This window comes from Saccoglossus kowalevskii, chromosome 19, assembly GCF_978046115.1.
Source record: "Saccoglossus kowalevskii chromosome 19, keSacKowa6.1, whole genome shotgun sequence".
Lineage (NCBI taxonomy): Eukaryota > Metazoa > Hemichordata > Enteropneusta > Harrimaniidae > Saccoglossus > Saccoglossus kowalevskii.
The window spans coordinates 19,737,974-19,762,977 of NC_140659.1; the positions used below are offsets into that span (position 1 = coordinate 19,737,974).

The 25,004-nt window shown below is 37.1% G+C and overlaps 2 protein-coding genes across 3 annotated transcripts; one reads left to right on the top strand and one right to left on the bottom strand.

The window, feature by feature from the left end:
* Window positions 1-2,184: 2,184 nt before the first annotated feature.
* Window positions 2,185-15,726, top strand: LOC100373223 (cytochrome P450 1A5-like). Of its 2 annotated transcripts, none has more exons than XM_002737094.4 (10): window positions 2,185-2,234; window positions 3,580-3,749; window positions 6,745-6,918; window positions 7,925-8,018; window positions 11,108-11,269; window positions 11,507-11,715; window positions 12,176-12,307; window positions 12,392-12,631; window positions 14,415-14,513; window positions 14,988-15,726. In XM_002737094.4, the coding sequence occupies exons 2-10, from the start codon at window positions 3,590-3,592 to the stop codon at window positions 15,233-15,235; spliced, it is 1,518 nt and encodes a 505-aa protein (XP_002737140.1). In that variant the 5' UTR covers window positions 2,185-2,234; window positions 3,580-3,589; the 3' UTR covers window positions 15,236-15,726. The 2 variants fall into 2 exon arrangements, with proteins under 2 accessions (XP_002737140.1, XP_085349760.1); XM_085493634.1 differs by lacking the exon at window positions 2,185-2,234 and adding an exon at window positions 3,222-3,373.
* Window positions 15,727-23,669: 7,943 nt separating this feature from the next.
* Window positions 23,670-24,584, bottom strand: LOC146730613 (uncharacterized). The gene has a single exon (XM_085493733.1). The coding sequence runs from the start codon at window positions 24,582-24,584 to the stop codon at window positions 23,670-23,672; it is 915 nt and encodes a 304-aa protein (XP_085349859.1).
* Window positions 24,585-25,004: the final 420 nt, after the last annotated feature.

The following is a 25,004-nucleotide window of genomic DNA, read 5'->3' on the forward strand; positions in this document are numbered from 1 at the left end:
TTGGCCAACATATGGGGGAGAGAGCAGAGATACCTCGTAAACAAATGTACAGGAACTATTATTAATACGCCCCCTCCAAAAGGACGCGTAGCATCGGATTCCGTCTAGTACCATTCGTCTAGTCTAGTTTTCATGGGTTCATTAGAAGCTTAGTACTCCGACATTCGAACAAATATTGGCTAAATTGCCACTGAGTGTGCTAGTTTCCCGTAGGATTCTAAAATGAAATACGGAGAAAACAGATGAGTCTGAAATGATGATTCTGAGAAAGATACTGTCGAATAAATAAGATATGAATAAACACAAACATACAGTGTTCTATGAACGATCAAATGGTTTAAAGATCGATAAAACGAATGATTCTCCCTCACACATCTGGTAGCCATTTTGTATTGCTTTGTGGGTGTCCAGGCCAGTTACTCTGGATGCAATCGCTGTTTCAGTTTTGTCTTAATACATATATGTAGTATACCAAGAGATACATCATACATAACAAGAGATACATCATACATACCAGGAGATACATCAAAATAGCGTTCACTATTCAAGTGTTTTGACTCAAAATTATTCTCTCAGTCGGGTGAATAAAAATATATGGCAGCTTAGTTTAAATTTCCTTAAACGAATGAATACGATGAAGCTGTTAATTTTACAAAGCCAACAACAAACAGTAAAATATGGATTTTTTAATCCACTCACTGCAAATTGTAATTACGTACGGTAAAAAATGTTTATAAAATTACCAACTTAACTAGAAGATATAACAAAAATCTCAATATTTCGTTTTTGTAATAACACTAAGATAAAGACTTTCCGTTTTCGACATTGTGAAATTCCTTTTTTAGTAGAAAAACACCTGTGAAAAAACTGATTTATATTAGAATAATTCATAACGAAACGTATTCCCTATGCACCCATAAATAACTTTCATGATTACCGATTACACATGAATATTACAGAAAAGGGATAATTTGCTATATTCTCTTTTGTCTTATATTTGTCTTGAATTATGATTGAAAGAAACTGAATGAAATTACAAAGTGTGTAGTTTGTTCAACTCAATAAATATGATTTCAAGTTTACTGTGGGGTCTTTGATAATTGCTGCTAAAATGCCATTATTTGCGCATCTTTTTAATAATTCTTATAAAAAAGCAGATTCACGGTGAATAAAAAAAAGCTACTTATTGATGACTAATACTAAAACAATTATTTATCATTTTGATACAAAATAATGTAACTGTTCCATGCACACATAAACATGCACACCATAAAGCACCAGGTTGGATACCTTGATTTAATCTCACAATAAATTTAATACAATAATAAAAAAAAATAACGTGAACGACGTTGCACTCTGTGATCATTCATGCGGTTTTATTGAGCTTTCGCGACTCTCTGTATTTGATGATTTTCCTGGATTCGTTTTTGTTATTGCTCCCCGCAATAATTTGAAACAAGTGATTTTGTGTGAATCCGCATAGGCCGTACACTATTCAAAAGTGTTTGAATATGAAATTCAGACACTCAATAAATCGGAAAGCCAAAAGAATCACACAAATTCCTACGCACTGAACATCGTTGGAATATGGACGTTTATAGTGCAATAAAATATTTTACTAATTATAAATGAATTTCTCTTAATTCGTGCAAATTCAGAGCAGCGCATATTTCACATATTGTTCTAAAGACCCCAATACTTCTGGAATAATCGTTAACATAATCATGTGTTACTATCCTTCTAATGTTCGAATTCATTTGAGAAATCAAAGTAAAAATGGTGACAATTTAAATGCTCTTCGATTGATATTTTGAGATGGACAATCTTAACATTTTCACTTGTGATGTCTGTATTTAGTATCTAATCCACAGAATAAATACTCTCAGTGTTTCACTTATATGTGTGAATAACTGGCAGCTTACACAGGGCCTCGGGGGAACGATAATCATCTATTTGAAGTACTAGTCTTGGCTAAACTCAAATAAATAAATCAATCAATCAATCAATCAATCAATCAATCAATCAATCAATCAATCAATAAATAAATAAATAAATAAATAAATAAATAAATAAATAAATAAATAAATAAATAAATAAATGCGCCATCCGTAATAGATTGTGCCTATTATTATTATATTGCAGTGTGAACGAGGACACATTGTAGAGTACTTCCACGCAGAATCCAACAGAGGTCATTCTAAGGTCATTTTATGAATCGGTGTTGTGAACGAAAGGTAAGTTTCTCGCATACAGTAATCCCCCCCCCACCTCTAGGTATGTTAATATTGACAATTGATTGAGGGTAGTGTGGCGCCTAGTTTGTGATAAATAGGAGGATACGTGTGCCGGGTAGGTACACTTGGGGCACACTGGAGTTGGGTGGTAGTCGATCCTGTGCGTTGATCTGACTCGGGCATACTGTTGTTGACGACCTTGGCTCACCACGGAAATTGCAATATCCTCAATATGTGTTTCAAAAATATTCACATGTCTAGTGTCCATTGGCGGTCAATACAACTAGGCCATACGCAATGGCATGGCGGTCACTTCAAGGGCATAACACTTTTATGATGAGTCACAGTTTTACCACAGGGAGCCCAGAACTATAATTAACTGTACGCAGTCTTTATGAGCGGGGGGGGATATCGGCTGGTATCTAGTGTACGAAATAGACAAGGGATGAAGGCTCCAGTCAGCTCACATTTTTTAAACTCGAAAAAACGGTCAAAAAGAATGGAAAATAAAATCTAAAAAAAATACCAGCTTGAAGAATATTGGTTGCTCTTTCTAATTTTTTTTTAGATTTTATTTTGCATTCTTTTTGACCGTTTTTTCGAGTTTCAAAAATGTGAGCTGATGGAGCCTTCATCACTTGTCTATTTCTTACACTAGATACCAGCCGATACCCCCCCCCCCCCCTCCGCTCATAGAGAGTGCGTACAGTTGATTATAGTTCCTGGGCTCCCTGTGGTATTACTAGTTTCGCCCTAGCAGGTCATTTGATATATAAGTCAACGACTTGTAGCAGCCTCTAAAAAGCGACTGTGGTTGAGTGATTTACAGATTTTTTGTCTCATACGTAATGTCAATGGTTGCTTTGTGTGCTTTGTACGCCAACGCAACGAGTCCATGATAGTCTGGTATACAATGGCATTGCCGTCATAAAAGTAAACATGTTAACCTTGTCTGCTGAGTCATCGTCTCGTGTTGAGGAACGGTGACCGAGTAGACTAGTGCTGAGTAATACTGTGCATGCAAACAAATGACGCTTGTCGATGTCAATGAAATCTACACAGTGAGGTTCTACATTGTAATCGTTAGTGTGCGTTAACGATCTACATTACTGAGCGCCATTTTTTTTAGAATTAAAAAAGTTAGTAGAAAAGTGAAACAAAAAATCGTTACCCTAAACAATAATGTCATTTTCCCGCCACATTTTTGGCGCTAAGCACAGTCCGTGTGTACTCATAATTTATTGCATCCATGGTTTTGTACCAAACCGTTGTTGATGCACGATTCTGTACGAACTATCATCACGTTTTCTGGTACAATGATTGATGAGTGTATCTTATTTTCCAGCGTTTGTACTATGGCGATATACAGCTGCTTACAAGACTGTCTGAGTAACCCAACCAACATCGTATTACTGGTATTAGTGTGTATAATTATATATGGAGTGTTGAGTCTTCGTATACCTTCTGGATTTCCATCTGGACCGAGGGGGTATCCTTTCATTGGCAATATGCTCGGTGAGTTCTTATTATGTTTATCATTTCTACTGTCGGCTCTTGGCTAGAATTGCAATTTTTACATTTTTCAGGAAGAACCAAATTTTAGAAGTTCTGATAACAGTACTCAAATTTTAAATTAAAGCGGGAGGGTCGTCACCTGTGCACGCGGGGGAATCGAGTTCCAAGCGACGATAACACGCGCTAAAAACGCAAAGGCTCATGGGTAGACGCTTGTTTGTAAACAATGACACGCTATGGCCATCTGACGCATGCGCAGGTGACGACTACCCCGCTTTAAATTTCACGCTTGTGATCATATGCTAATTCACTGTGTTGAAGTGCAGAGCGCTTCCTTGAAGCAAATATTCATCATTTCAGTAAATCCTTCGCTCGAAATCTGATTGAAAACGGTTTTTACAGACAAACACCCCAAACAGTCAATCGTCAACGGGCACCATCTGCCACGTGATTTAGAATAGGGCTAGTCAACAGTTGTAATTCAAATACGGACGACAAAGTCTCGCGATACTCGGTCATATTGACAACCATAATTTAAATTTTTTTCATGAAAATAACACCTGCATTAAAAGTGTAAAAATCCAAATAAACACCAATAAGAACGTTTATTTCTGTTATATAGATTTTATCTCCAGTCTCTGTTTTCTCAACACCTCATGGATCCGGCGTGTTCTCAAGTGTGATGTGAACATACTTTCAAAGTAAATAATTTCAAAGCGATGTTATACACATATACCATGACTGTCCTTACATCATTTACATGCATGACTTCGTATGCTTATCAAACATTTAAGTTTGTATATACCATAGATTTATAAAACTTAAAATTAGATTATGTCTATACAGGTTGTACCAAATAGTGCAACCTATAGACAAATCACAGCTTTGCAATAATCTCATATGAGATTATCGAAACAATATTTTGCCAGAATCGCAACGATCCGATGAAGCCATTTTTGTAGAATATGCCGGCTGGCCGGCCCTAAGGGGTCCATCTATATTCCGATTTCACATGCCTGACAGTGCTCGGGTCTCTTGTTAATATCCAAATTACCACACACTAATTCAGCATTAAATTAAAAAGATTCAGATTTAATTTCACTGAAATATGTGTGTTTGAAGTAAGCAGGTTTAGTGTTTCTGGACCATCTTGATCTCCTTGTATCATTCGAAACAATTACAATGGGGAAGGAAAATCCATTTTTATGACCTAATAAATATGTATATTTGACAGTTGGTATATAATGCAACATATCGTATGATCATAAGCACAAACATGTATTTCATATACCAGCTGAAATTATTGTTATATATAATTAGTAAATATTTGTAAAGTTTTGTTCACACGTGCCGAGAAATGGAGGGTTTGAGAGCTTCATAAATATCCCTCAAAAGTGTGCGAAACCTGCTTTCATATCCCTTACCGCTAATAGTATAAACATTAATGGCGAACTAAAAAATCTTGTCACTCCTGTTTTGAGGTCGTTTAAACCGATTATCATTGCGTCCGTTATTACTTCTTGGTTGAGTTAAAAATGTACGTAATTTGAACTGCCGTCTAGTGTATTTCACAAATAATAATTGCCTCAAGTTCTTGAAAGCAAATCACATTAACATATTCTCAAAGACTATCAGTACAGTTAATTATTGCATAATTATGAATGCCATGCCAGTTTACATCCCCCCCCCCATAGATCGCGACTGTGAAGTAAAACCCAAATAATCAAAAAATACAGACTCTAACAGCAAAGAAGACAATTCGAAACTACGCAAATCAATTTAAAGAAGGAACATTTAAAAGACGGCAGTCGTCGTGCCGCGTCCTGTTCGATATGGGACTCATAGCGACGTATACAACGCGTGTAAAATACATTGTTTATTTACATGAAATTCGAACACGCGCTGCGCGACGACTACCGCGCTTTAATAAACCAAATGTACAGTTGTCGCCGCCATGTAAACTTAGCCATTCCAAGCGCAGTCATGAACCCGAAGATAAGCCCAACGAATATCGGTACACGTCACCAAATAAAAAATACTTATTATCAGTATTTCACGTCTTTGAAAAGCCATCCATACGTTTAAAAAGATCTCAAATACAGCACAGAGATTGAATTGTACACCGTTACTAAATCACGCCGCAAATCTATATAGAACTCCTTACATCGATCAAACAAACCTGGAAAAACATACAGGTCAGACATGTAGGACATTTGAAGTCGCGTTTATGGCTGTCACACCTGGTTATTGTGAAATATTTCATTGATTCGGTTATAAAGTACAGACTTTTGACTTCAAGTCAGTGTTTTTTTTCAGTTCAAGTTATTTTTTTTATATCATTTTATTCATTTTGCATTCGTGATGATGTAATGGTCGTGAGTGTTCGCTACTCATGTTAAAGCGGGGGAGTCGTTGCCTGCGCATGCGTTAGATAGCCATAGCGTGTCGTTGTTTACAAACAAGCGTTACTCATGAGCCTTTGCGCGCGTGTACAGGTGACGACCCCTCGGCTTAACAGTATTACTAGACAACTGTACATATTTTGAGTGACTGTTTCGATAGTACGTGTAATTTATTCTATCTAGTTAAAAGGCGGCAGTCGTCGCGCTGCGCATGTGCGACATTTGTGTTGATAAACATTGATTTTCCCACAATCCAAAGCGCTCTTCTAATGGAAATAACAAGTATGAGGTTTGACCTGGGCGCGACTTGCACTAATTACCACCGGCGACTCCTTCGATACCTTCCAATCACCTAAAAAAAATACCTAATTAAAGCTTGGTGACGTCCCAGTCTGTACTTATTGATCTGCGCAACAGTCAAAGTCGCCATCTTTGTTTATATGAGACCCATAGATCTCGCTCATGCGGGGCGCGACGACTGTCACCCTTTAAACCAGAGTTCAAAATAAATTATTGGAAATATATAAATACACTTCCATCTATGAAGAAGAAAAACTACTCGAATTTCTTAGGTAAATGTCTTCTTATTTCAGCTCTAGCAAAAGAGCCACATATTACTCTGACCAACTATGCGAAAACATATGGGGATGTATACACTATCAAACTCGGCAATACACCAGTGGTTATTCTGAATTCCATTGAAGTTATAAAGGAAACATTGGTGAAGAAACAGAACGATTATGCTGGACGTCCTAACGTTTACTCATGTACGTTATTTACTGTAATCATGTTTTTATTTCTTGTGATGTTTCTAGAATATATCATGAAAGTTAGATGTTATGAAAAGATAGGTTTGGGAAATAATTGTGATATCAGTACCTACGTTAATGATATGAAAGTATTTAAAAAAAAACATTGACAGAAACACATTTCTATACTCCTATTTCCATTGTGGCCAGGGAAATAAAAAAAATACAAAATAAAGAATATCATCTTCAACTAGGAATTGCATGGAAGACACTTATTAATCAAAGTAATATGTTTCGACCCTTAAATGAATCGCACTAAGTAACCAAGTCTGTAACTTGGATTCCATACATATAAAGGTTGCTGAAAACATACCAACTTGATATATTAGTCCCTGTTCAGACGTTGGAGTTATGGCTATCGTAGTCATTAAAATGCCGATACATTGCAATTACAGTTCTTTTTGTCACACATGCGTTGTCCAAATTCGATAAGCTGGTTGAACAGGCTGAATTACTTATGTGCGTTCTGTTTTGTTTACATTTTAAAGTCGACTGGTGGCAATTTTGTCATTGACCGGCCATAATAGTTGATAGTTTGCGTGTCAAGTTATTTCTGATCGGATTGTTTTGGTCAAACTTTTTAGCTCCGCTGTCATCGTACATGATAGAGTGGAGCTGCTCATATAGGTGTTTTCCTTCCGTTGTCCCTCTGTGGTCCGTCAACAATTGCATTTTCAACTTATTAGCTCAATTGCTTTAATACTTGTAGGCACCTTGGGTGGATTTATTAATTTCTTTATTAATCAATCTGTCAGATTTGTTCATTTTGTGACGATATCTTCAATTCTCTATTTTTGGCAAATATTTTTGTCATTTGTGGTAAAAAAATGTTTTTTTCTTCAAATTCTTCCTGATAACTACCAGCTTAGATAAATTAAAGTTTGCACCCACGAGTGGAGATGTTTGATTATTTATAGAAATAATTATATTCGTGTTGTTATTTTATGTTTTGTTGTATGTTTAGTCGAAATGTTGTCTGAGGGAGGAGAAGATATAGTAATGGCTGATTTCACGCCGAAGTGGAAGGTTCTGCGCAAATTCGTACATCAAGCAATGAGGTGAGAATTGCATTGCATCACATTTGGTCAGTGTGTTTCATAAGACATATTATTTATATTTACATATCAGTTTTTTTCACACTCAGCGCGCCGCGATGAAACCGAAAATCCATGAAACGACTGAAAAAAACCCATTAAATTATAGAGATACCTTGGCCCTAAAAACTGATTGATTTCGATGGTTATTGTCATACGCAACTGTTTCCAATCACGAAAAACAATTTCAACGGCTTTTATCATCCAATATTTCGAATAATCAACAAAATACGACTAATATCAACTAAGTTGTCATAACATTCCTGTAAACTAATGCATACAACGTTATTTATCACTGAAGAACACTTGCATTTTTCTCTATTTTAATAATTGTTTCTGGAGTAGAATGTACCCTGGGAACTGAGAAACAAAATATAATACGTATTTCTTTTGGGATGGCATATTGTTACCCCAGACCATTCGTCCCGGTGTTATCGCTATCGCCACACGAGACTCCAGCTTGTCTCCTATACAATTTTCCTTCCGCCCACTTAATTTTAATATTCATATGACCTTTGCACTGACATCGATAGCCAATCGCATTCGACCGCGGACGTCACTCTAAATAAACAACTGAATAAATTAATATACCATATTTGGAAGATAGCAGGTAAATTCAACGTTGTTGGTGTGTTCCTTCGGTTCCGAAGTCGCACGAAACGAGTTCATGTTCCGTTATCTTTCGCAAGTAAAACAGGTCGATATGTATTAAACATGGCATTTGTTTTCTTGTTTTAACCCCCTTATTACGCAATCTTCCGTCGAAGTGGTGTTTTTTTCGACGATCTGTGGCATGTTGCAAAACGAACGAAACATTGCGGCATTCTTAGCGGTGGATAAGGGATCGACTATGTCGTCACATTTATGTCTCGTTTGAAAGAGAATAAACAACCGCTCAGAAAAATATGTTGCTAATATTTAAGTGCGGTGCCTTGAAATCGCCTGCCCGACGTCCAAATTTCAAAAGGATGTTCGATTTGCAATGACGACCGTTCATATGTACTAGGCGACGTTACTAATTACTACTAGGGTCGGTGTTTGCATTAAGAATTATAGAACAAAAGATCAGCAAAGCGGTGCTTTTGTCGGCGATTTTGTCAAAGGGAATATTGATAAAATGTTGCAAAACAGAATCGCGAGTTGGGTGAAAAATTGCGCCGGCGGCATTCTCAGCGATGGCGACACCCCAGAAACACCGTGTCACGGTGCATTCGTGCATCAGTACACCGAAGAAATACATACATATTGTTGCGGACGACTATTGTAGACTGTGTTCGTGTAGTCTTCGAGTTTGTGGACAGTTAAAGTCGTGTGTGAATTTATTCAAGCCAGGAAAAGCAGGAGGGATAACTTATGGAAATCGTCTTTCCAATTTGATCCAGTGCGACGTTGTGAAAGGAGCGACTCTGTCGTCTCATCTATGTCTAGTTTGTAAGAGAAAGATTGATAGCGCAGAATTAAAATCCGCCAATAATGTAAAACAGTGGCGTGAAATTGTCAGTCATTCTAATATCTCCCAACCTGTGAACGAAAGGGTTAAGCGTGCTGCCTTGAAATCGCCTGCCAAAACTAAAATGGCGCGTGTCACGTGACTTTGTTTACTAAAGATAGCGTGGGCGTTTGATTGACACTCAACTCATTAGTATTCCACCAATCACAGCTACATCAACTTTCTGGATGTGCGCAGTCAAATTGTATAGGAGACAAGCTGGAGTCTCGTGTGGCGATAGCGATAACACCGGGACGAATGGTCTGGGGTAGCATATTGTTCACTCTTGAAATAAATAAACTTATAACCTTTCTTATAAGTTTCTCGAAATTTAATTAATTGAGTATTGATTCACGAAAAATAAATCGATTTTGCAATTTCAACAGTTTATGCAATGACAGAACGCATGTACGGCGCCAACGTGAAATCGCCTGTCTACCGACATATAGCCAGAAGTAGCGCCAGAAATATAGTTTTCGACCTTGTTTGTAAATTTTCTCCGGTTATCTCACGATTTTATCATAGCTTACTTCAATATTTTGGAGCTAACGCAAACGGGGAAGAGACTGAATACATAAAATGATGCATTGTGATGACGTCATCGAGGTGTGGTCTACCTTAATAGCGCTGCGCCCAGACGCAGATCAAGCTCTACGAAAGACTGTTGCGGGATTTAAGTGTGCCACTGGCTTAAATTTCGAGTCTCTGACGTTGAAAAAACCATGCGCAGTGCGTACAGCGTAATAAGGGCACGTCTGCTAAAAACCATGCACAGTGCGTACAACGTAATAAGGGCACGTCTGCTTACAGTGGTTGGGCGCATTTGCTGTGACAGTGAGTTTCAATTTCGCCTTTTGCGCGTGTATATGTGCCTGTTATTCATATTATTCTCACTCATGTTTTGCCACTGCTGGTGATTATAAACTTGTCTACGAGGGCGGCATAAGTCAATAATATTAGGACAATTTCATTATCATCTGCATAGTACGACGTTATTACGAGGATACCGAAAAGTGTGCACGAAGACAGTGCAGCGAGAGTATCGAACGACGCGAGGTCGATGCGCGGCGTACTGTCTGAGTGCATAGTTTGTAGTATCCTCGTAATAAACTTTTTATTATACATTTTATTCCTCCCAATGATACATCATAGGAATGCCGCAACCAAAAAGTTTAAAGCGAACTTCTTTGTGTAGAGTCCGGTCAAACCCTGGTGGCAGCCATATTTGTTTTTATTATTAGAAGACGCTTACGCACGTAATCATTCCATATTTGGAATTCGCATTTCCTAATATGGTAGGATGAAAATACCCCGTGAAATACCGCAAAATTACGGCACGCTGTAACTTATGGCGTTACGGTGACAGATGTATATTAATATTTGTTAGGATGAACTAACGAATATAAATTTTAAATTATCCATTGTCGGGCTTTGAAACTGTTTATAAATCGTTCCCTCACTTACAATATGTGTTCTTATTGTTCAATGTTGATAGGTGATAATATATGAGAACGAATGTACACATAAAAATAATCTACATTTTACATTTACTTATATATATTAGAAATTATGCCAACGGAGAGAAGCTGGAAAGTCTAATTAGAGACGTGTCATTTCCTCGCCTGCAGCAAGCCATTAATGAAAAGAACGGCCAACCATTTCACCCCAAACCCGCAATTCTGTTAATGATTGCGAACATTATGGCTACAATGTGTTTTGGACAGAGGTAACTAATGTGTGGATTAGCAATGTAATATTGCATTAGTGATAAAGCGATTACGTGATAATTTTGGGTAATTTAATATGCAGCGTAATTTGTCACTAAATACTAGTATGACATGAATCAACAAGTTTGTATTATAGATGTGCGATTTATGTAGTGTTGAAAACACAATGTGTTCCATTTCTATTGTAAAATATTGCTGTCAATGTAGATCATATGTATTTTTTTTTCTAATCAAAGGTATGAACTGAATGACAAAGAGTTTCTTGGTTATTTAAAGTTCATTAATGATCTTAATGAAGCATTTGGAAATGGATTAGTGGCTGACTTTATACCCTTTTTCCGATATATACCGACCACCGGCCGAACTAAAGTTGAAGCATTATACAAGGCATACCTGCAGACGATTCAATGTAAAATTGACGAACACAAACTGAAGTTTGAAAATGGTGAGTAATATCCCAGTATTCAGCGTACGAATAGGAGTAATCAATTGAAATCGATTGAAAATCGTTTGTTGAAATATTTCGTAAAAAAATAAAACTTTAAAAACTAAACAGCGGATCATCTCACCTTATGAATCTGACGGATGCTCCATATTGAGCATATTACAGCAAACTTAGTTTTCAAAACATTATACAGATTTTCACTTCTGAGAAGGCTAATATATTTAAACAAACGTGATTGTCCAATACAGCAGAATTTAGCTAAATGATTTGAACATTATGTACCTACGTATACGCAATTATGTTGACACTACAACGTACGTCAGCGGGGTGCGATGTGTATTATCGTAATAGACTTATGGAAGTGAATTGTAAGATTATCTCGCATATATGACCAATCAGTACACATCTTGTTTGTTTGCTGTGTCTGTCTACCTAATATGAATATCCGCCTATCAAACAGGTAACAGAGAAGCACGCGATCTTATTGATGACTTGTTAATTGCACAAGAGAAGGCACTGAAAGCTGGGGAGGCGGACGCTGCCCTTATTGGCGATGTTAATCTCAGACAGACTGTAGCTGATGTATTCGGAGGCAAGTACTAATAGAATACACTGCTAATTTGTGTTCATTTTATCAAACAATGAAACGTAAATATGTTTTTTTTTTTTTCAACAGCTGGTTTAGACACAACTGTTACCACATTGGACTGGTGTGTAGCATATCTATGCTGTTACCCGGATGTACAAACAAAAGTACAAACAGAAATCGACCAGGCCATCGGACACGATCGTCTACCTCTGCTGTCGGACAAGGCAATACTGCCCTATTGCGAAGCTGTGATTCACGAAGTTACAAGAATACGAACCGTTGCACCGTTCGCGGTACCACACACTACTACGATTGACACATCAGTTGGTATGTACCATGTGTCACTTCTTACAAAGATTTCAGTCAAACTATAGTAGTGTTCACGCGCGGGCGGAAACGGCGGTTAGCACGGGTCAAGTAAATCTTCATTTTAAAGGGCGGCAGTCGTCGCGCCGCGTCCTGTTCGATATGGGACTCGTAGCGACGTATACAACGCGTGTAAAATACATAGTTTATTTACATGAAATTCGAGCACGCACTGCGCGACGACCACCGCGCTTTAATTATGATTACTAGTTCATTTTTGTCCGAGAACAATCTCTCTATGTGTGTTCGCGTTGATTGTAATGTCGGAAATGGCTTGCTGAAATGAATAGTTATGAATACAATAGTAAATATCCCAATGAACATTGAATACAATTGCGTTTTGGGCGCTTAGCCCTAGGCAAGAGTTCACTCACTCTTCATTAGCTCGCGATAAGGGTCTGGACCGGGTCTTATAAACAGGGCCAGATTTAATCCGTACTTTCTTAGCCCGTGCTAAGCGTTCACGCACGTTTTCTTAGCACGGGCTAAGGTATTTGACCTCTTAGCCCGTGCCAAGGAGCTGTGCGTGAATGATACTATTGTTTTGTCGCCGTGAACGTGCAGCACAGTGTTTGTGACCCCCCACATCGCGTAAACTCGGCGTTTACACAACGAGTGTGTATTTGACATGCACATTAGTTTTGCTCAAGCTCACAGCTTATCCCCTGTGTACACATCTGCTTACCTCTGCGTGTTATTGCACGTTCCCCGCCTACCAGTGCATGCTACCACGTACTGACCACAGGCTGTCTACATATACTGGGCGCACTCTGCCAGTCCCATGGACAGACTGCACGTTGTTCCTCGCATACATATTAAAATTGCTTTTTACGCATAAATTATAATTTCCAAAAACAGCTTAAAGGAATACAATGGTCAGTTGACCCTGATTTAATAATTCAAACAAAAATTTTATAGAAACACTTTTCACTTTGTACCATTTATTTCGTTGAGTAAAGGATATGAAAGTCACATTAAATGCATGCATAAACAATAGCTCATATGATAGTTTTCCCAAAGCAAAATGTATGTGAACAAAATGAATATGCATCATTAGCCTGTGATCGGCTTAAATAATACCTTAATCACGAGTCTGTGAATGAATTAAGTAAATTCAATATATACGCAATTGACAATTTACAATTGCGATTTACTAAAATATTGATATATTATAAAATAAGTGGTGGGGAGGACTGATAAAAAAAAATGTTTGCTATCTAAACTATATTTTATTTCCACGTGTAAATTGTTTTGCTTTATACCTTGCGTGTTGACTGTAAACAGTATCACTCATTGCGCACTCTCCGTGACCTTCTTGTAAACAGCATTGCTCTTTGGATTCTCTTCGCGAGCTTAAGGCTAACAGTTACCGCGAGATGGTTATTAAAAGTACAATCTTCGCGTGATTTTCTTGAGCTGATAGTAAATCATACAAATGCGAGAGTTGCCTACTGTGGAACAGTTTTATCACGAAATCGCGGTGGGATATGTGATGGTGGCATAGTCCCCATGCAGTCGCCGTGCACATTTATTTTGTAAGGGAACATTCATTTTTAGGTCGAGACATGCGCAGTAAATGTTGGTGTCACAGTGTAATTAAAGTTGTAATGAGTGAAAAATCAAATATAAAAAACATATTTAGGTCATAACGTTTCTTATTGTCACGTAAAAGATTACATTTGTACAATATTATAGATTGGTGATAATTACAAAAACAATACAAAGCCATGTGAATTTATTATAGGAGAATACAAGCTACCAAAGTACACGTGGGTGTGGATGAATTTATGGAATGTGCATATGAATGAGAAGCACTGGAAGAAACCAGAAGAATTCCGTCCAGGTATTATTGTGTGGTGGTACATTTCAGACGCTATTCAGATTATATTGTAGTTGAGTTAGAATAGAGATTATCATTTAGCAATACATGGTCAATTTTGTGGGAGAAAAAATAAACATTATGACCGAGAAGTAATCAAAGTGAAGCCAAAGTGCTATCCGCCGACATATCCATTTTTCATCATCCATAATCGCACATCCATAGTGATTTTTGTGCCTATTTGTGTAAATACTAACAAATAGTCATAAAGAATGAAGCCTTACAAAAACATAAATTAAATAGTTTTACAAAATCTATGAGTAATGAATGTTTCATTGACGGAATACGGGACTTGAAAACCTCAAAAGTGTTATATTCCCTGTGTGAAAGTCTTAGAGTGGATGGCCTGTCTGGATAGTATTACAGTAGGCTATTCTAATGAAATAATCCTTATTGTTTTCGGTTAACGTTTCCGTGTTTTACCTTTTTATTTTGCAGAACGATTCTTGGATGCAGATGGCAATCTGGTGCCCAAACCTGAAAATGTCTTACCTTTTTCCACGGGACGACGTGTCTGCGTTGGGGAAGCGTTAGCCAAGAATGAAATGTTTCTCATCTTCGTTAGTTTGTTTCAAAACTACACTTTCAAAGTACCTCCCGGCAAAGATAAGCCTTGTCTGAAGGATCACTGCGAAGGGCTGGCTATACGTTGTTGTCCATACAATGTTCTTGCTGTTTCACGCTGAGATGATATTATTTAAGTATATTGATTGTAAATGACTATGTGTTATGTAGGGACACTTTACGCTGAATAAGTACTTATATTTATCATATAGAACAAATTATCTATAATCGAAAAGTATTTTATATTTTTCATCAGTAATGTAATAGGTTTGTTTCAGTTAAACGGGTTATTATTATTCAATATGGTAAACTATTCACCATTATATATGTATGATTGAATACTAGTTAATCGAGCATCAATTTTATTATATTAAAGCATATATTAAAGGTAATCTGTCCAATTCTTCATAAATAACAGGGTTTGATGTATTGGAAAAAAATTCAAAACATATTTGCCAAATTTTCGATGCGCCTTTTCAACATTTTCCTCGCCATCAAACCCCCAAACTTTACTCCCATACATTAATATTAGTAATATTTTACAATCAAAATTTTTCATATAAACTTGTATTTCAATGGAGCTATATTTAGATAAAGTACGTTTTAAAGCAAACATTGCATTGCGTGCTTGTTCAGCAAGTTTTTTTTTTTGAGCCATAAACCAATGAATGACCACTAGAAGAAAATGTGATACCCATGTAAGTAAAGGAAGATACAACTTGAAGTATTTATCCATTAAAGCACCATTTCTCGTAATGCATCAAAGTATTAACTCTCCTGAAGACCATGATTTTGGTTTTGTTTGTATTTACTTTAGGTTTCCATTTAGCCGAGTGTCCTGACAAGACATTCAATACTATGTAAGCCAATTGCGTTGTAGATAAAAAAACTCATCCGTAAGTAGAAAGCAACTATTTTTGGCAAACCAACATATGCACCAGATAATTGATGCTGTAGATACTCGCCAAGGTCATTAATAAATAATGCAAATAATAAAAGCGACAAATGGAACCTTCCTGGACTCCCCATAAACATTTAAACACATTCGAGGTACTATTTGGCGTACGTACGCGGGACTTGTATCGCTGTAATTCTTTTTTTTTTTTTTTTTTTTTTTAAACTTGGGATCAGTATGAGTATTGTTACATTTATTTTTGTGTCATTCACTAAACACAATGACTGTAAGCATATTTCTTTAACAAATACAATATTGGTCTAATATATAAAAAAAAATAACTGCCGGTGACTTACATTGCTTGTTTGGTGCCTGTGATTATTATTACAATTGTTTAGAGCGTATAGTTTTATATGTGCTAATGTTAGCATGCGAAGTCGCATTATAATATGCATTGTTTGATGTGGCGTGTAACCATTCATAAATACAGCAATAACGTCATGTGCTACACGTCATAGTGTCGCTGTAGTGTGTCTTATCCTTTGTTTAGACTTGTATTACCCGTCATAAGTGTTGATCGCGAAATCAGCGATACGGAAGTTTTATCCAAAGTTAGGGAGAAACCGGAATTTTAATTGCATATTACAGCGTATGACATGATGGAAGTGCATGTGTACAAATCCTCAGCTGTCACTGGGTTGGTGTGGCTTGCTAGCTGTTGTGTATATCAGGTAGTGTCGCTAATGTGTGGGCTTCGAATACGAACACAACCTTTAGCACCATCAATGTGGTGAAACTTCGTTGAAGGTGCTGAATGTTACGTTGCATGGAACGTAAACTTCAATTTACCTCGCTGTGATGACATATGTGTTGTGGAATACGGAAAAAGAGCCCGAAGCATGCGCACTGCGTACACAATATGCTAATAACCTTTAACGAGGTTATGACGTAGACATATCCCATGAATATTATTTGAAAGTGAAATTATTAATAGAAAGCATTTAGTTTGAAACGCCGGAATTCGGTCTTGACACCACCCCCACCCCCCACTCTGTCTATTGTGGTTATTACGTTTATTATCAAATACGTTTGGACCATGTTAAAAGATGTCATATAACCTCAATATTGCCACAATGGCAGTTTTTAATCTGTCACACATGTCTTAATTCTTTCTTAACCTAGTGCAGACTAGATGAGTCAAGGCCATTTTTGCGATGGACATCGCTGGGTGACTGTATTAGCATATACGGCAATGTGCCACCGCTGACGCAACAGTTGGAATGCAGCAAGGGATACCATTCATCTCACGTCTGCGTTGTGAATCGTATGCCAACCCCGTTGTACAGTGTAAAAGAAATATTGCCTTTATACTTTTATGAGCGCCCTCTAGCGACTGAGCTCCTCTTTGGCGTCGATGGGTGAACACTTACGGTATAGTGTATAGCAGTATTAAAATATGCAACACACATTGCATTTAAGAACACAAAATTGATATAAGAACATCCATCCCATGTGATATATCTATCCAACGCAGCATAGATGTAAATTATTGACGCATTTATGATTTGGCAATGTAAGGATAGGAATTATAATTATAATGCTACAATAACCTACAATAATTTTGTTCGAAACACCCTACTCTGAAAAAATGGTACGATCTACACATTCTACAATTGTCACCTATCCAGTCATATTGCTGTAAATGGGAATGGATACAAGTTCGGGATTTTTCTAATCATTTCCAAAGGTAAGTAATCCCATATATTTCATCAGTTTCTACTAATGTTTTCTATAATGTGATCGCAGATGTAAGGTCTGTACGACCTTTGCCGTCATTCGTGGCTGCGTGTTATTATCTGGCGTATATTCCTAGTGAATCGTTGGTACCGCCAATCACGATATCTACGTGGATTTTTAATGATGCTCTTTTGAGTTGCGTGTTTATGACGGAATTGGGAACAAACGTTGAACTGCGGTTGTCTAATCCAAACAACACATTGACATTTCTTCTAGGTCCCTAGGTTCACTTAACCATAGGAACGCTGTACAAGGTATTAACTAATGTTTTTTGTGTTTTTTTAAATGTACGTAGTCAAATAATGAAACTGAAACTTATAATAAATTTTAGTGGTAGAAGATCAGTAGTACATTTTAAAAAATTGATAAAATATTCTGTACTCAAGACAGAGACAACAGAATTGCTGAATCTTCAGATATTCTAACGTGTCTAGGTCATAGCGGATACTGGAGCGTACCCATGACGTTGTGCGTTGTATCCAAGTTATTCTAAGCCATACATTTTTTGGTCTGGACGGGTTGTGTCCCTGCTAAGGTACATTATAAATGATTCCATAGATAGTCATACACAAACGGTATTATTCACTGTCACTGAGATTCACTGTGTAAACGCAGCGTGTTTATTTACAAACGAAAAGGATTAAATCACTTAATTTATCCTACAGTTTAATAGCAAAACGGGCAAAAAGTGTGTATAAAAGCAGGTGGTTCGGACTGCATAATTGCTTTGGAAGGGAAAAATACATTTTGGGGCTAAATTTTCAATGATATATGAAATACCCGAAATGTTATACGATATAACGTTGTCAGCCTAGCCTGAATTTAGGTATAACTAGTATCAGGGGGGAATTTCTCTTTCTCTCGGGTTCTCCACACTTGTCAGGGGGGAATCTCGTCTTGTCTCCCTTGAGGTACGGGGTCGGGAAAGTCACTTTAACTTTACAGTCAAATAAGGCACACACAACGAAATACGTTTCAGCTCTCGTCTTAGTCGGTCAATCGAGCACTCTATAAGACACAGCGCCCTGGGGAAAAAATCCCCAAGACTCTCACAAGGCTGAACCAAGACTCGCCCAAGACTGGACTGCCTCAAGGCTCGCCCCTGGACTCTCTCGGACTGACTCGACTGGACTCGACTGCCCAAGGCTGCGTCTGTCGTGGAGTATTCGCCAAGACCAACTCAAACTCTCTTTATTCATTTTCAAAACTCTAACCAATTACAAAGCAGTAAAAAGACTCTAAGGCGTAACCTTCAATCATAAAGCCAATCATACTAAGTACTGAATACGTCATATCTTTTGATTAATCGTTCACTACATTAATAACTACGGATGTCAGAATAGCGACGGTATCTTGTCATTAGTTCCAAACCACTGAGCCAAGTTCCGTCCAAAACTTCAAATAGGCCTACACGATGACAGACATAACACAGCAATTCGCTAATAATCAGTTAATTAAGTCGACCAACAGATACGCGAAAACAAATTCATGACACATCCTTTCACCCAAACTGAGATATGCCTCTCGGCATTGCACGTTCACAAATCAAAGATACCGTTCTCTACTCATCGTCATACAGGTTAAATACAATACTAATAAAAGGTATAAATCAAAAAGAGTAAAACACACTAATTACGTACAATGATTATAAAGTCTAAATACAATGGTTATAAAGTCACAAATATCAACGGTTATAAATCAAAAACAAGGGAAAGGCTACCAATCGACTCACTTTTCTCAAAACGGTCCGCTGAGGGTAACCCTTCGCTGCACTGTCTCCGTTACTAAGGTTACAAACTCTATATCAAAAGGTCAAAAAAACTAAGGCGTGGCGGTGTAACCAAGCGATCAGCCAATCGCTGCAGTCGACAGCATGATCACGTGATTACCAGGGATGCGTCTCTCGGTTAAAGCATTGCAAAGCGGTAACTAAATAAACAATGAATAAACAACTATTAATCAAACTCCTGTCACATACGCTTATAAACTTCAACTGAACTCAAAAGTCGTTAATCCAAACAAAAGTCATACGGCGTGGAAACAGAATGCAAAGACAAATTCGCTTTCATAATACATTATTTCTCTGGCACTAAAGACGGGAAAAAGACTAAAACGATAGAAACTACTGAGTTACATATAATCCTGTCAATCATGAACAAAAGCTTGCGATATCAAACAATACGTATATAAGCGCACCATACTCTCATTCCAAAAAGATATTAAAAAACGTTACAAAGGTGCCATCAACTCAAAAAGCGTCAGAAGTATTCCGGAAACAACACATAAACAAAAGGAACTCTTAAAACGTCGATATCTCTGTACATCGACAAATCTCAAAACTCTGAAAAACTCATTGGGGCATTACTTTCCCCATCATAATCCGTACTCATAAACTCATTAAAACACCATAAAAACTTAACAAAACTCAAAACACTGTGTTGCAAATACTTGTCCACTGAGGCGCGCTTAAATCGTTATAAAGGACCTCGCACGTCACCAAATATCAGTTCAAAACAAAGATCTGGGCGCTTACATACATACAATTCAACATCACAAAAAGAAAACGGTAAAAACAATAGGAAAAGCAAGCAATACATTACATTACTGAGCAATAGTGTTGGGATTGTGGAAAAGAGTTCAACGTCCTTGAGTTACACAGTGTCAGTTACAGTGTCCAACCAGCGGTTCTCTAAGCAATACACAGATAGCTAAAGTCAAAGTCTATAAGCGTCTTCTTCTCTTGTCGCGTTATTCTGGGTCGTTCTTTCATCTTCTTGTCTTTAATGTCGCTCAATTCTTAATCTTACAGTCCTTCGTAAGGGGCTCAGAAGTCTTCATCTCTTCAGCGTCGTTCATCGGTGCCATACTGTTAACGGTGTTAGTCGTCAAGCGCGGTTTCTGAGTCGTCTCTGCCATGGAGCTGTTAGTTCGGTTCACAAGAAAGACACCTCTTCGTCATTTCACTTCTCTTCACAGGATGTCAATGTGCGTAAAACGCAATGCCCAGGGTTCTCACACCACGTATCAGGGGGGAATTTCTCTTTCTCTCGGGTTCTCCACACTTGTCAGGGGGGAATCTCGTCTTGTCTCCCTTGAGGTACGGGGTCGGGAAAGTCACTTTAACTTTACAGTCAAATAAGGCACACACAACGAAATACGTTTCAGCTCTCGTCTTAGTCGGTCAATCGAGCACTCTATAAGACACAGCGCCCTGGGGAAAAAATCCCCAAGACTCTCACAAGGCTGAACCAAGACTCGCCCAAGACTGGACTGCCTCAAGGCTCGCCCCTGGACTCTCTCGGACTGACTCGACTGGACTCGACTGCCCAAGGCTGCGTCTGTCGTGGAGTATTCGCCAAGACCAACTCAAACTCTCTTTATTCATTTTCAAAACTCTAACCAATTACAAAGCAGTAAAAAGACTCTAAGGCGTAACCTTCAATCATAAAGCCAATCATACTAAGTACTGAATACGTCATATCTTTTGATTAATCGTTCACTACATTAATAACTACGGATGTCAGAATAGCGACGGTATCTTGTCATTAGTTCCAAACCACTGAGCCAAGTTCCGTCCAAAACTTCAAATAGGCCTACACGATGACAGACATAACACAGCAATTCGCTAATAATCAGTTAATTAAGTCGACCAACAGATACGCGAAAACAAATTCATGACACTAGTATGAAAACCGAATTTTGTTTTTAAAAAAATGCTGATGTCTTTTTACTAACAATATATTCGTGTTCCATTTTACTCGGAATCAACAAACATATTCTAATTAATTTGGTCCGTATGTGAGAGTGAAAAGACCATTTTTAAATCTTTAGAAATCTATTGTACAGTTCGATAATTTGTTTATTATGTTTACAAGCGCTATTATAATTTGATTGCACAGTACAATAACTTCAAAACAAATTTCTATTTTATATGGTACACCATATTTGCATATATAGCAAATCCACGACGGAAAATAAATGTCATAGCTAAATTAGCATTTAATTAAAATATTGCAACACATTCAAACAATCGATAGTTGAATGACACATAAAGTGACATATTGCCTGTGAGCTACAATAATAAACGAAAAATTGGCTAAAGAAATGTAACAGTTAAAAACATATGAGAAAAAAAGCGTGAACTCACACAGCACTCAAATACAAGGCAATATACATACGAATTCCTAACACATAGTCGAAACAGTGTTCAGTGTTTGGTATCTGCTCAATGTTGTCTTTAAGTAACTTTATAATAACGTTCAATTTACAATGACGCGATTTTCGAGCTAAACCTGGCTTTATTTGATGGATTGTATTCATTGTATTCATTAGCTCGTACTGACAATGCGCATGCGCGTCTAAGGGTGTTTGCATGTGGTTTTGTAACTACACTGGTTATATACGTCGAAATTGTGAATTGCGATAAAGTCATAAATAAGGTTCAACAGGCACTCATTTTAAAGCGGTTTTAGCGGGTTCAGGAGCAGTTACCTTGCAGGTATATTTGTCTAGGGCATAAGAACTTCTTATACTCTCCAACGACGAAAATGTCTGGAAATACCGGGAGAAAAAGAATCTACTTTTAATAGTTCATATAGATCAATAAATGCAACATCATAATGCATATTTTATGTTTTTAATGTGTTATGGGAAGTAATGTTTCATATATCATTTAACTATTAAAGGGCAGTGGTCGTCGCGCAGCGCGTGTTCGAATTTCACGGAAACAAACAATGAAATGTATACGCGTTGTATATGTCGACTCAGGGAACATACCAATCAGAGTATTATTATAATGTTGTCATATCACTAAGATGTAGCAAAATTATAGACATTGTTTAATCTTACATTTAGGAAAATATATTATTGTTCGAATATTACGTGATGACGAGTTTTGAACAAATGAGCATGAGTGGTAACGTCGCTTTGAGACCCGTGTCGAACAGTAAGCGGTGCGACGACCGCCGCTTTTTCAAAAGTGATTTTATCAATTACATTTTCTACAATTCAAATTTGATTTCTGAAGGCAGTGTACGCTGTAACATTGCAACAACGCCCTTGAAAAACAATTGGAGGCAATATTTCTTCTAATTTATGTATACACCATGAGTGCCAATAAAGTACAACCAGAGGTAAGTTTTATATACCACATTTTATATTGTCAAAAGTTGTTAACGCAATATATTAGTATATTACTCGTCCAATAGTAGAACGATAATACAGTACGATATGCTAGTATAGTATATATATACATTATTGAATTTATATTACACGTGTTTGTTAGACTACTCTAATCCATAAAACACACTATTTTAATTTGTATCCTGTTTTAATTGGTTTTATTTTAAATTTCTAATAAAAATTGCTTATATTTGAACGTTTCACTAATAGGCATTAATGTTAATTACGCAGCGTTATAAAGAGAGAGTGTAAAAAATCTGACATTAACTTTTCCCATTGAATATTTTGTTACACGAACAGAGTTGCTAGCTGTTATAAATGTCTATCCGTATTTTCACAGAATTCAAATGCTAACAAGTCTATATCGGATCAATTCAAGATAGAATTGGAGATGAGAGATACAAATCGTAAAACCGTTGGACATTTAATTCTGGGGTTTATAATTGGCGTTGCCATGACAATGGCTATTGTAGCACCGATATTAATATGTGAGTTATTTAAAAAAAATTAAACATTCTCACTTACACACGCAAATAATTCATGGTTTGTGTGATATTGTGATCGATGTAATTGAATGGAATACATGTATATATATTTTTATTACAAAGCAAAAAGGCCATTGGCCCAAAGAGCAAATACAGTTTCACTTAACAATTGTAACAATAGAAAAAACAAAAAATCATTTAAGTTCTGCTTTTCATGGCGAAATAAACATAACCCGCTAACTGATTTAAAATTACATCGTTTCTTGAACTCATGAGCGAGATAAATTTGTTGTAAGTGGGGTTGGTGCGGAACCATACAGGCAAAAATTCTGCTCTAATTCGTTGATAACGATGGCAAATAGCTATAAAATGATATTCGTCTTCAACATAAAGTTGATTTCGTTCAACACAGTATTCACACAATCTATTATCGAGGGGGACATTTTCATGTCTTCCCTTTTCAATACGCAAATTGTGAGAAGAACAACGTAACCTTGACAATGCAGCTCTGAATTTGAAAACATGGATGCAAGACAAATATTTTTCTTGCTCAAGTGACGACTTAAAATCGAGATAGGAACGGAGTTTGGGGGAAGAAGCACTGTCGTCGTGCCATACTTGTTGCGCACAATCTTTAATTCTTTGTGTGAACTGTGAAAGAAACACACTTTTCGAGCCTACACCTTGGTTCAGCCATACATGACCGAATCCGAAGCGAAATAGCAAAATCTTTACATTAAAAGCCCAATTTACCGACGTTATAACACGTTGGTCGGATAATCTTTTTAACATTAAATAACATTTATGAGGATATCTATTACCGTCCATTTGTAATAATCTCAGCCAGTAGCTAACGCATCTTTTAAAGTAAATAACATAGAGAGGAAAACGACCAGATTCGCCAACAGCTGATAAATCGCTTGAGTTATTACTCACACCGAGTAGAAATTTACAAAATTGATTCTGAACTTGTTCAATTTGAGGAGCGTTCCCGTAACCCCAGATTTCACTACCATATAATAAGATTGGCACAATGATGGAATCAAATAATTTGAATGAATCAGATGTGGTCATACCACCAAGTTTTCGAATCAATACTTTAAGTTGAAACATTGTTTTTTTACCCTGTGCTGATTGGTTTAATTTGGTCGGATTCCAACTTAATCTGGAGGAAAATAATACACCAAGATACTTGTACTGAGGGACGATTTTAATTTCATGATCGCGATAGAACCATTTTTCACCTTATTTTAGAAAACCACCCCTGCGAAAAACAATTATCTGTGTTTTGTTTAGGTTTAGAGTTAGACCCCAGTGAGAACAAAATTTGTGTACTTTATTTATTTGTCGTTGAGTATGTATTGGCATATCAGAACCCACGGCTACGTCATCCGCGTACATCAAGATATTAAGGTTGTGAAGATCGTTGTCAATGCAAACACCCTCACATCCAACAGTACTAGTGTATGAAACGAGATCATTGATAAAAATAGTAAATAATATAGGGCTAAGCATACAACCTTGACGTGTCCC